The 13,736-nt window shown below is 43.5% G+C and overlaps 1 protein-coding gene across 1 annotated transcript; it reads left to right on the forward strand.

Annotated features, from left to right (window-relative positions):
• Positions 1 to 10,657: 10,657 nt before the first annotated feature.
• LOC106638946 (acyl-CoA Delta-9 desaturase) lies at positions 10,658 to 13,648 on the forward strand. The gene is made up of 7 exons (XM_014352356.2): positions 10,658 to 10,742; positions 12,045 to 12,310; positions 12,387 to 12,517; positions 12,581 to 12,630; positions 12,714 to 12,869; positions 12,943 to 13,128; positions 13,191 to 13,648. Exons 2-7 carry the CDS (start codon positions 12,061 to 12,063, stop codon positions 13,507 to 13,509), a joined length of 1,092 nt encoding a protein of 363 aa, XP_014207842.2. The 5' UTR covers positions 10,658 to 10,742; positions 12,045 to 12,060; the 3' UTR covers positions 13,510 to 13,648.
• The last annotated feature ends 88 nt before the right edge of the window (positions 13,649 to 13,736 follow it).

The following is a 13,736-nucleotide window of genomic DNA, read 5'->3' on the forward strand; positions in this document are numbered from 1 at the left end:
TCGCTTTTGGATGGTAAAAAAGCACGCTGGGTTGTAAATCTCTTAACGAAGCTCTACGAAAATCATCTCGAGTTCGAGCTTTTTTGTTCTGTTGACGAAGTACCTTTCGTACGAGGGGGCTTGAGCAAATCACAATGCCTGCTGCTCGGATATTTTACGCTCGTAGCGGGAAAATCAGTAGATAAAAAAAAAAGAGGGTCCGCTGGGAGGAAAGAAAGGAAGGAAGAAAAAAAAAAACCAAGCGAGTCTTGTCCGTATCGGAGTTCGATTATCCGATGCGCGGGGGACCGTTTTGAAGTTACAGTTAAGCCGGATTAAATTGAAAGGTTGAATTAGGAAAGTATCGTTTTCGAATTAAATCGATGCCTGCTCACTCTCCGTGCACGCCCTCAAATAACCATTACCAATGTATAATATATATAGGTCTTCCCCCCGACCCAAATCGGTAATTGAACGTCGTGCATCGCTCTCGAGATGGTGTACACTTCATTTTTCATTTTTTTTTTTTTTCATTCCACGCACCACGTCTTGTACAAACAATTTGCAATATTTACTTGGTTAAAACCGAGGTTAAAACTCCCCAAACAAAATTCTTCACACCCCGCCCCCTTCACACTTGGGCTTCCTCTGTCGTGCATATAGCCCTCGAGTAGGCACGTCGCGCCCATCTCGGCGTTTAGCTTCCACTCGAGTGAAAAACAAAGTCAAAAGGCCACTCGAGCGCTTGCTGCGTACACGTTGTGCATGACGGAGAGGAGGTCGGTGCGGTTAGCGCGATCTGTTTTCCTCCTCCCGGTCCATTTTTCCCGATCGGCGCGTCACGAGTTGGCCAGATTCTCGCGCGCAATGCAGCAGTACCTAGTTACATGTGCCACACAACGATGAACTTTGCCGGTTATTAACGTCTTTGTCGCGCCCTCTCCTATACACGTAAACGCCCATGGTATATGTGATTTTCGCGGTTGATGTACGCTGGAACGGCGACAGTGTCGGGGGGGGGGGGACTCTGGCGCCATCCCTTATTACAGCTAATAATTCTCCCGGCGACGCCCGCTCGCGGGAACTAAAATTGAGTGTGCTCTACAAGCGCGCTAGTGGGGCATTTATAACTCGCGAGAGCCGTGGTACGGTTTCTGGCCGAGTCAGACCAGTTGGCGCCTTGATGCTTTAAATATGGGGAGGGGGGCTCGATTCTCTCCCACTCTCCCTTTCTCTGTCTAATGGTACTTTACGGCCATTTCTCTCTCTGGGCTTTTTTTCCTTCGCCCTACTTTTTTTTTTTTTTTTTTTTCTCCTCCTCGATAAATTATCGTTTAATTACACAAGACAATTGAACCGAAGCTTTGGGGGGAAATCCAGATGAGAAAGAAAAGCTGGGGCCATGTCTTGATTCGGAGCTCTCCTCTCTCTCTCTCTCTAAAATATTCCGTAGGAGAGAAGGAGGAGAAGGAAAAAAAAAAAAAAAAAAAAAAGTCCAGCGTGTAAAGCTGACAGCTGTGCAAGGTGTGGTGGAGATGGACGAAAAAGAAGAGGGAGGTATCAAGCACACGTATGTGGAATGTAGAGAAGCCAAGAGGGTGGGAGCCGATCGAGCATTCTGTACCTACTATATATTCGGTCACCATGGTGATGGACGCATCCACCTCCTGCATAAATCCACCCCTGTTGTACGCGTGTATAGGTATGTTCCCACACGCTAACTTTCTCTCTGCTGCTGATGATGCTCGCTTCTCGCTCTCTACTCTTTACCACTACTATACAGGTATGTATATACGTGTGTGGTGTACACTGTACATGGGTATATATACCTTGTATATAGGTACGATACGCTTGGAGGTGCTGTATACAGTACATCCGATGGGCTGACACGTATTTAGGATATATACACACATGCACGCAAGTGCACCCCTCTTTTACTCTACCCCCGCGTTGGAATATACGCGTGAACGCGTATTTACAATCGGAGTAAACACGAAAGGACCGCTGTCGCGTTGTCCTGTACTTGCTCCACTGCCTGATCCATACATGTACAAACGCACACTATATAGAAGCGTGTCGCGATGCTTCAATCGCGGGATAATGGGAGGACAAGGCAACTCCCCCGATAGCGCGCTCAAACCGACCGCGTGATAAGGCTTTATCTGTGTGTGTGTGTGTACGTATCGGTACTAGCAGACATTATACATAAACTTACCTACATAATATTATACCAACGAGACACTTTTACCAATCTGCCCTTCCGATGACTATTTTACGACTCTCTGTCTCTATTCTTTTAAAAAGGGTGTATACACGTACTATAAGTTTGCCTATTTTCGTATAAGGACCGAAGTAACAAAGAGAGAATAGGGTTATTGAAATTTTGTATTGTCATGGTCGTCCTAACGCATATCTCTTAGGAAACAGAATAGTAGTGGCGTGAAGACGGCACTTGCATGAGATTCAATCTAATACGATTCAATTGCAAAAAATGGGGTTGCCCAATGACATTCTCGAGTATAATCCGATCCCTTTTGTCCTGTTACTATTCATGATCAATCACGAGCCAATGACCCAAAAAAATCCTTCTCTCTCGCAGTACAGCACCGTAACATTTATTATAAAGATATATTTTACGCCTCCACGTATAGGAAGACACGCAGAATATACATCCATACCGCGTGTATGGCAACGAAACACGAGTTATTTAGCGCAAAGTACATAACTAGGTGTACAATGGAAAACACGGGCAGCGCGTGAATTTTCAGCCGAGTTTGATTGGCAAAAAATGAATCAAGAGACACAATATCCACAGACAGTGGAGGAAATCGTTATCGAGCAGTCGCATGTGCAGCCACGCACGCCCGAGAGGCAAAGCCCGTGTACATATACACACGCGCAGGAGGGATATGACACATTGTTCATTTGGTCGGTCGACAGCCGCGGCTCCGAGTTAGGTACCTCTCACAATGGACACCCGCGCACGTGCTCCTCGATTAAAAGCAACAAAAGCAACAACCTCGCTGCAACCATAGCAGGATCCACTGCGCCGTCGTATTATGCGAGTCGGACACAGTGTAATAGTATGGCATATGTATGTAGGGCACATGCAGCTGTGAAAAAACAGCTCGTAATTTGAAGCGAGTTGACGAGTGGCGAGTACCGGGGGGGGAGGGAAAAAAATTGTCATTTCCTGCGCTGCAGTGTAGCAACGCGATTACCAGCAGATTCGCGACCGGTTCGATCGAATTTTTCCGCCCCCTTTGCTGTGAAGTCCCCGTCTCTCTCTCTTTTTTCTTTTTCACTCATCGGTGCATCCCACTCCGACGACTCTCGAGTCTCTTGTGCGCTTCATCAGTTTATCCTCTCGAGTGGCTCTTCAACATTTTCGCGTTCATTTAATTACGACCGAGTTTGTCACACACACACGTACAGGCCGAACTTGAACAGCAGTCGTACACAAGTATAGAGCGAGGTGGCTGTTGCACCGTCATATTTACCTGGACCAAAATAATCCTACAGACGCGTTTAACTGCCTCTAAAGGAAAAAGAAAACGGAAGCGCTAACTGTAAGCTCAAGCTCCAAGGCACGGCTCTTTTATTTGCTCGAGGCAAACGCTCCTCTCTCCAGATCGCTTCTTTTTTTTTTTTTTTTTTTTTTCCTTCGCTCGGCAATTACCTCCCACGGGTTGATGACTTTTCACGAAAACACTCGGCCGATGCCTGGGAGCCACGCGGGGTCTTCCATATGAGCTATTTAACTTTACGGTCATCTTTTTCCCTTCCTGCACCACGAGTTTCTTTGTCCTAGACGACCCTCAACGACGCCTCGAAAGATTCAGGGTGGGGGGAAGTGTTTTAGGAGCCACGTCTCGGGTTATCAGCGCCGGTGATCGCGTCTGCGCTTGGCGCATCGGCGACACCATCTCCGGACGCCTGCGTGGAAATAGAATTAGGTATTCGAAGGGGAGAGGATGATATAAAAAAGGTACACCACGAGGAGCTTTCTCGGAGATCCCCCCCTCCCCCTCCTATAACACGGTGGGGAAAAAGGGGATGCCGCGTACATAATAATCAAGAGATAATTTATTTCTGTTTCGGTGCGTGACTCGGGCTGGGAGTTTTCAGGGATGGGGGGGGGGGTGGAGCAAGACGTATTGTTGCGGTCCAAGTTCTCGTGACCGGCCCAGCAGCTATTTACGGGGCACGAAAGGAATTCTCGGGCTCGCATTAAGCGCCGGACAAACCGAAGATTGATCGCCGCCCTTTTCCCGAGAGAGTAGACGAGTGCAATTGCTCGCGTCAAAGTCCTCATCTCTGCTCACGTTGTTCTCTTTTGGAAGGAGGAGGAGGAGGGGATTTAAATCTACGCATCGCGTATACCGTGTATGATGTTCGTTGGGTGGATCATGGGTACACTTTACATCGCGTGCGCGAGCTGATCGTGATGTGTTTCAAATTCGTACCCGTACGCGTGATTTTCGGTAAATGCTACGGAAATTTACCGAGTTTATTGGAAGGGGCTTCAAAACGGGCCTGTTATTCGATACCCGGCATCAAAATACGGCACGTTGGTTCTGCGAGATGATTTGTTGTTGTCGATGGATCGGCACTAGCGCGATCGCTTGATAAAAATTTCCTATAAGCCTTAAGCTCGAGGGTTCAAAGCTTTTTTGTGTCTAGCAAGGTAAGTGCAATCCATTTAAAAAAAAAAAAAAAGCATGAAAAGCGTTTTTTGAAGCATGTATCACGCCTATGGAACAAGAGGCAGCCCGAAACAGTGATACCTGACAAGCGTCGGGTGTGTATATATGTAGATCGAACGCGGAGATTGCGATGGAAAAAATCTAAGTGTATACACGTAGCTCAGCGTAATATACTCTCGCGGTACCAAAGGGCGTTTAGCTCAAACGTGTACATTATATACTTACATAACCATCCGTGTCGTTAAATACATTAGCTCCAATTACGCGAAGCCTGTATACCCACGGAGTCAATGAAACGTCAAACGTGCAAATAGCGGCTACACGTGTATAATATATATACACGAGGATGTGCCGCTTGCACTGCAGGGCTTGCGCGCTCGTTTGCCCGTTGCTGTGTAAACCGTAGCCCCGGCAATGGCCCCTTATCAGGGACATCTCTCGAATTTTATAGCTCAGCCCCATCTCGGAAATTTTCTCCCTCCCCTTCCCCCGGTTCTGTTCAAATATCAAGAGCCAACACGTCTCTATTTCGGGGCATAGCCGCGCGGTGAAAATTAATTTCCCGTCGATTTTCTAATTGAATACGCGGTAATTGCACGGCGATTCGGGTACGCATTTGCGAGCGTATAGTGTAACGGTCGTTGAAAACGCGTACTATACTGCTCCATTAGTTCTATTCAAGGTATTACTTTTAAACAAGGTTTTTCTCTCTGAAACGTCATTTCAAATAACCAAAAATATGTGTACTTATCGCAAAAAAAAAAAAATAATAATAATAATAATGATAATAATAATAACAAAAATTTCCCCAGACAGAGTCATCGCCATTGACATATGGACACATTTATTGTTGGAGTCCGGAAAAAGCGACCATATACAGCTCGATCGGAGGGAGAATTCCAGCAGTGGTGTCGGGACAAAACCCAAATTGGAGAAAAGTCAATACTCCGTGGCGCCCAGCTCCCTCTCGTCTTATCGGGAGACCTTTTCTAGGGGCGAGCCCTTCGATTCGGCGATAGCCCTCGATCCCTCGCATCTTTTGGACACGAGCGACAAATCATCCACCGGCGCGCAAACAAATTTCCTCCGTCTCCGGCGGGAAGTCCCCCCCCCCCCTGTCTCGTTCTTTCACGATTGATTTTATTCCAATGGCTCTGTCTTACAACACAGTGACGGACGCAAACGAGATGGAGGAACAATTAGTCACCGCAAAATCCGGCGCCTTTTCTCATCAGTACGCGCCCCAAGAGACGCTATGAGAAAAGTGCTGCATTCAGCCGCTAATTACGAGGCTTTTTTTTCCTTTCACCCGCCCGTCCAAGATTATTGCCTCCCTGTGCGCGTCGTTATCAGCACCGAGCTTTTTTTTTCGCATTGTTCGGTGTTCTCGCACGCACGTGTCCGACTCCCCCACCCCTTTTTTTTTTCCTCGCGCGAGAGTCTTTCTTTCCGCCGTAAATGAGGACCCATCGCGATGATTTCGACGCCTCTCTCCTGCACAACAGATAAGGCCGGAGAGGCCATGGGAAATCTTGGCGTCGGGACGACGAGCTTTCATCTTCCGTTCCAACAACAACGCCAGCAACGGGGCTTCCACTGTAATTATCGTCGCGCCGTCTATATTTTGCCTTGCTATTCCCCCCCCCCCACCTTATATACACAGCTCTGTTCGTACCGATCGATCTGCCGGATTCATCGTCGTCGACTCTCCCCCCAAAGGAGCTTGTCATTTCGAGCTTTCGGTTCGGATCAGTCGTTCGCTTGCGTTACGCGTGTATGTACAGCTGCCTACGGATGAAAAAAAAAAAAAAAGGAAGATACGCCAAAAAGCGTGTTTCTTCAGACTGTATATACCCTTCTTGTTCCTCTCTCCCTTTTCTTTTTTTTTTTTTTTTTTTTTTTTCCTTCTTGGTTGACTGTCGACGACGACGGCGCGACGCCGCGAGCAATCACCCGTGAATCCCTCGCTCGGTCCTTTACATGTTCCACAACAAGGGCGCGTCGTCGCTGTTGTTCGCTGCGTTAACCAGGCCCCGAGAAACGCCTACGCGCCGTCGGGCACGTCGCTGCATTAATGAGCTGTTTCGCATACATTACGCGCTTGAAGAGAAATTAATTTTTTTTTTTTTTTTTTTCACCGTATATGGTGAAGATAGATTTTTCCTTTTTTTTTTTTGCTCGTCGCCTCTCCCCGTTTGCTCGTGTGAAATTGAAAATTACACACCTACATAGGAGAGCGCGTTTTTGCTTCGCTGCAAATGTGTACAAGTTACATCGTTTACCTACGTACGAACGGCACATTTAAGCTGCTTTCGTTGATGGGCACGAATGAAAAACAAAATAATCCGAGTATAGGTACTCCGAAAAAACCCGGAGTTTCCCCGTTAAGTAGTTTTATTTAGAAAAACCATGCGATCCTCTGGCATTTGGAAAATAAACCGATATATGGCAGCTTTTTTTTTCATCAAAATGTGTATCTCTTTGCTTAAAAATTAACAGATGCTTTTCGGATTCGTTTGCGCAAGAGACTCCCGAATCAGAGTCGTGCATTTAAAAAATCCTCCGGTGCTCGTGCGTACACACATTTAAACGCGTGTATGTACCACTCACAAACGTCACAATTTAAAAAAGCAATCCCCAACCGTCAGGGCGAATCAAAAACAAAAATAATAATAATGTACCTACACGACGGGCAAAGCCAAAAGGGGCGCGTACGTGGATATTGCATAAAAAATTCGCGCAAAGGTATACATATATATTATACATTTGTATCACATTATACAACCGACGCATACGGCTGGATGAAAGTAATACACGGTAATACGGAACGCTTTGATCCGCGAGGCATCAAAACCCACTGCAGCGGGTCCCTTTACCTTTCATTCGTTTATTTCCCTCTTTGGCCTTGCTAGCCACGTTTCACAAACCCAACCATCAAGCGAGGGGGAAAAAAAAAATCCACATTCGAGTATTCTTATTTTTATTATTTTCCCCAATTTTTACGGGGCATTTCTTTTTTACACATTTTCGCTTTACAGGTGCAATTTAACGTCGCGATCGACGAAATAAAAGAGGAAAAAGGTTACATAAAAGCGCAATGAAAGGAGGACGAGACAAATCGAGACGATCAAGCGAAACGTCTCAAGAAGGAAGCAATTAATTTACTCATCCCGATGATGAAACGCGACATTATTACGCAATCGCTTTAGCCACTGCCGCCGGATGATACTTGGTGGTTTTCATTTGATTACTCTCTCCCTCTCTCGAGCATATATACATATTATTTATATATATATATACGCGTATACCACCGCTCTCATTGAGCGTCTCTGTACGCGCTTTTCCTTATTATGTATATATACATGGGTATAAGGTTTGTACGTATAGAGAGACCGATTGCTCGCAGCCGGGAGCTTCTTTCTGATGATTGCGCAGACGGTTGGTGCTGGGGGGGAAGGAAGCTCTCGTGATTGAACCGCTGCAGCCGTCATCCCGAGAGTCGAGGAAGGAATAAAGAAAAATCCGGGAAAATTGCTGGCGCGTCCATTGACTCGTTGGTTACGGGCGCGCGGCAAATGTCAAGAGGGACGATTGAAAATTGATACCGCGCGAGCGGGTGGTGATCACCGAGGTGATACGCGGGAGAGAGAGAGAGGGAGTATATTTAATTTTCCGAGAGAACGGCCCGGCCGGTCAATTTGACTGTCGGGTGCGCTCGGCCGCGCGTGGCGGCACATATGTAGCCACGTATCGTTAATTAATTTCGCGTAAACTGGGCCGACTGGTCTCGTGGTAACTACTGCTCGTTTGGCCGGTATGTTTTTCGAAGGTTTCGCTACATTTTCGTGTGGCACATAAACCGCACGTGCCATTGACAAGATCAATTTAAAAGTCAACGAAAAGCCGTACCTACTTTCATCGTCTGTGCTGTCGTTTCCCTCGCAGACGCGAACGAGCTGAATTTGGATGTAAAGCAGATGCCTGTGGCGCTGCGATTGACGAAATTGTATGGAAATTGCGACTACTCTCTCTCTATCCTTTTCCATACATTCATGTATATCTGTCCACAAATGTGCAGTCACCGCACTTGCCAGTCGTAAAATTTGTCAGGGCAATTTGTTGTTTACGGGAGTAACGACTGCAAAAATTAAAAAAATCTAATATATATTATATGACAGTGCTCCGTATATTTTTGTAATATCGTAACGTGATTAATAGCTAGAGGGATGCCAATGGAATTTATTTCAAAAAAATATATATATATATATGTATCGATTCCTTTGTGTTTTATTTTTGGCATGCCTTGATACCCTCTTTTGGTTTATCTCACGTCTCTCAAACTAGCCCCTGAAACTCAAAGACCCGCTCTACTCCTGAAAGTGTACCGGTAGCATACTGTTGAGGCTCTCTCATTTATCAATTTTTTAACTACATATTTTGAGAAAACACTTCGTTCTGGTGAATTTATTTATCATCATAAACGTGATTGCACGTATTTTCGATTGTGTGAAATTTTGTATTCCGCCCGACGTTTTGAAATATCAACGTAATGTAATAAAATAAAAACAATTCTTTATACTAGTTGTAATGTTTTGTCTGGAGAGAAATTTCAAAAAAGATGACAGAACAAACTATTTTTAACAATAAAAAAAAATTGTCAAATGTTTTCAGAAATCCAGCAGTAAATTACTTATCAATTTTTCTCTTCCAGGTAATGTTTGAAACGTTAACGTATCTATCGATCACAAAGCCCGAGAGCGTGTACTAAAAATTTATATCGAGCAAACCGGAGCAAACATTGTAAATTTTGGAATAAAAAATGCTAGTAATGACCACGTGAATCACGAGGAAAAAATCTCGTATTCACTGATTAAAAGCGCCACCTCAAATATTGCGAAAGCATCATTCCAGAATATGTATTTGGCAGTTTAATACTGCATTTACCATTGTTTTTATCTGCGCCAAAACAGCAGTGGTGACACCGCGCGCGTGTTGAAAAAAAAAAAGTCATGTTTTTAAGTCAACAACTTTGTTCCCAAAAGAGTCGTCTTATGCATACTAATCAATTTTACCGTTGAAATAGTTCTAAGCTTTGGAATGTGTCATCATTTGCGCAAATGACAATTATTCATACAAATAATATCAACATCCAGACAATCACAATTTGTAAATTTACGTAAAGAATCTTTATGAAAACCATTGTTTCATACATAATTATTCATTAACTTCCAAGCGACCAATTTTCTTCTTTTAAAAACTTGAAAAAATTTTGGCGCATTTTTCTCACATGCCTGCTGGAGGGTTTTCGCTCCCCATTATGTGCACGCCAAATAAGTATAGAGAGGTGGATCTTTCTGATAAATAAATATATAGGTGTTTACAAATTCTTTTTTTTTTTTTACAACAAAATGACTTCAATTACGAAGCAATTACAAGTTATGAGCATTGGCAACCAATTGAACCAATGAGATCACAGATAACTTGTAATAAAAAAAAACATTTATTGCTGAATAGCAGCGTTCAAGTAGCTATTGGCTTTATAGGGTATAAACATCTTAACAAATATTTTTTCCGTCTCTATCACCAAAACAATACTATTTAATACAGCAAAAAACTGCAGTACCTGCAGAAGCCGAGATGTAATTCTCAAACATATATCTTACCAGAATAGAGCCTCCAATTTGAGAAGGTGTCCAGTGCGATTTAAATGAAAAGTAAATCAGTCACAATGTTTACTTTCCAAAGTCAAAGTTAACAGCAGTATAATGTCCACTGCTGGGTTATACCTATAGGTATAACAAAACAAAAAGGGGAGGTCAGCTCATAACTTTTCAAATCAGGGCGTGTTTTCATACAACGTCTTCGAAAGAAAATCTGACACTGACACCATGTAAACTCACACGTATACACACGAAAAACGCGCTGGTGGTGGCGCCGAAGGCCACAGCTGACTCACTCCAAAAAATCTTTTGTTTTGCAATCTGCGTCCAGCGCTGCGGTGCGCTTAGTGCTAGTTTAGCCAGAGAACAACCCGGGACAATTAGTGCATAACGTTAAGTAAGTATGTTCAGAGAAAAATGTATTAAACAGAAGGGAATTCATTATTTCTCATCTTCCTTTGAGTGCAGTACGAAGTATAAGATACATAAGGACGTGCAGCGTATATATATATAATAGACGTACACGAATTTCCACACGTGCGCGTTTTCTCTAGCAGACGAGTAGTCTATATAAAGTGAACCGGATAAACGTGAGTGTAATGAGTTCAGTGTTCAATATAGTATGGGTATGATACAGTGACAGCTAATAAATGACTCACGCGTTGTAATAATTATACGTGATTAAATCCATTGCAACGATATAGGTATATTATTTCCTTCGAATCAACAATTAAGCTGCAGGTAAGCGTGTAACCGAGCAGTGTAACCTGAGCGGTTGAGCCAAGTTCTGACGTGGTGCCCCTTCGTGTGAAATATAAATGGATACCTACCGTTGAAAGAAGAGTTAATCGTGTGATTTCAATCGAAAGACGAGCATCGCCTTTACGGTTTTGCTGTAGCCGGTGTCGTTTTGCCAAGGTCTTACATTTTTAAAATAAGTACTTACACAGCACTGGTGGCTCCTTTTCACCATGACGTGGCTTCATTTGGATTTTTCTGCCTTTTTTTTCGTTGTTTACTCTTGTGGTCACGGGAAATGGATCAGCATACTATTCTCCACCTCGCCATTTATACATTTAATATAAACGTTGTCATTAAGTGACAACCGGCGTTTCGCGTATAACATACCATCACACGAAAGATCTAACGGTGCGCGTGTGAAAGATTGCGCGCTCACACGTGCATAACGGGCATACTTAACGTTGACAATGTTACATACAGGATACAGGTGAGGACGTGGAAAGTTTGCATTTGATTCATTATTGGTTACCGAACAAAATCACCTTATTTTTGTGATGTCTAGAATAGGTTCATTGTTCACATTAATTATTGTATAAGTATATTATGATATCCTCTAGTTCATTGACTCACGCGTACACCGATCGCGTCCTTCAAGGTCACTCGTGCGTACAGTAAAAATAAATGCTTATAGTTACAGACTCATGTGTAGGTACGTGCAGGAATACATCGTAGAATTTTCGTTAGCATATTAATTTAATGATTATTTGAGTAATTTTTTTCGCTGAGAAAAACAACTTTGCGGGTACCCGTTCCATTAGGCACGTAAGCTTTTTGTAATGAGTAATCAAAAAGCGAGTTTGAATTTTAAACAATATGCATACGTCTATGAATAACAAATCGCCGTTAAATATTTAATAACATCTTAAAAGTAATTTTTTGTGTCCAACAACTTATCCAGGGATAGGATTGTAAAAATGGCACCTAATGTCACGTCATCGTCGCCAACCGGTGTACTCTTCGAAAACGACAGCCTTGCTGAAGAAGAAGCCCAAAATGATAAAACTGAAACGATCGTTCCAGCCGCATCATCAGCTCAAACGGAGTACAAGTACAAACGCCAACTGGTCTGGAGGAATATCATTCTCTTTGCCTCTTTGCATATTGGGGCCCTCTATGGAGTGTGGTTGATCTTCACCTCTGCTAAAATCTGGACAACATTGTTCGGTAAGCATTTACCTAACTTAATTTTTTCACTTTTCACAAAAGTTAAGCAGCCTAATGCATTTTATGCTCGTTACAGCGATATTTCTGTATGAAATAAGTGCCCTGGGAATCACGGCGGGTGCGCACAGGCTGTGGTCTCACCGTTCCTACAAGGCCAAGTGGCCACTCCGTTTGATCCTCGTGTTTTTTAACACCATAGCCTTTCAGGTAAGTGTAAATGAATCTTGATCGTCTCCATCAACAATTACTTTATTTTGAAAATGATTCAAGGATGCGGCTATCGATTGGGCGAGGGATCATCGATTACATCACAAGTATAGGTAGGTGACCTGATTTTTAATATTGTGCAAGCAGGCACAAAAAATGTACATTTCAATTAGTTATTTTTAAATTTCTTTATTAGCGAGACCGACGCTGACCCACACAACGCAAAGAGGGGCTTCTTCTTCTGCCACATCGGCTGGCTACTCTGTCGCAAACATCCTGCTGTCAAGGAAAAGGGAAAGGGCATCGATCTCAGCGATCTGTACAGCGACCCGATCCTCGTCTTCCAGAAGAAGTGCGTTTTTCCCTGATTTATGGTCAACCAGATTTTTTTAAAACTTTTTAAACGTAAATTCGTCTTCTGTTAGGTACTACTTGATATTGATGCCGATTTTCTGCTTCGTATTGCCCACCGTTATACCAATATACTTTTGGAACGAAACATTTGTAAACGCTTTGTACATCCCGACTCTGCTCCGTTATGCGTTTACGCTGAATATTACCTGGCTGGTCAACTCTGTGGCTCATCTCTTTGGAAACAAGCCGTACGACAGGTACAAGTTGAAAATTATAATCGATTTCAAAGAAAAATCCTTTTGGCATCGTCTCGTTCCAGGTTCATGAATCCAGCGCAAAATCTGAGCGTGGCCCTCTTAGCTTTAGGGGAGGGCTGGCATAATTATCATCACACCTTCCCCTGGGACTACAAGACAGCTGAACTCGGAGATTACTGGTACAACTTCACGACGATGTTTATTGATTTTTTCGCCAAAATAGGCTGGGCCTACGATCTCAAGACAGTGTCGAGGGACATGGTGAAGAAGCGCGTTCAGCGCACTGGAGATGGCAGCCACGAGTTGTGGGGCCGGGGTGATAAGGATCAGCTTCAAGATGAGCGCGACGACGCATTGGTAACTCACAAGCACAAAGATTAGAACATGTGAGCAAATTGTGTTTTTACTCAAGTCATTCTTATTTATTGTAATAGTTTAGCGTAGTAGTAAGGAATATTGTGATGGTCTCAGAATATTTAAGTTTGTACCTAAGATTAATATATAAATTTGTCCAACTAGAGATCAATCAGCCTAGTTAGAAAATGGTTTTCTACAAGATCAGTTTATCGAATTTCTGTATCATTTCACGTATTGGATACATTTTTTCC

Source organism: Copidosoma floridanum, unplaced genomic scaffold (assembly GCF_036245765.1).
Source record: "Copidosoma floridanum isolate Cflo_tuat_1 unplaced genomic scaffold, Cflo_Japanese_pri ptg000007l, whole genome shotgun sequence".
Taxonomy (NCBI): Eukaryota; Metazoa; Arthropoda; class Insecta; order Hymenoptera; family Encyrtidae; genus Copidosoma; species Copidosoma floridanum.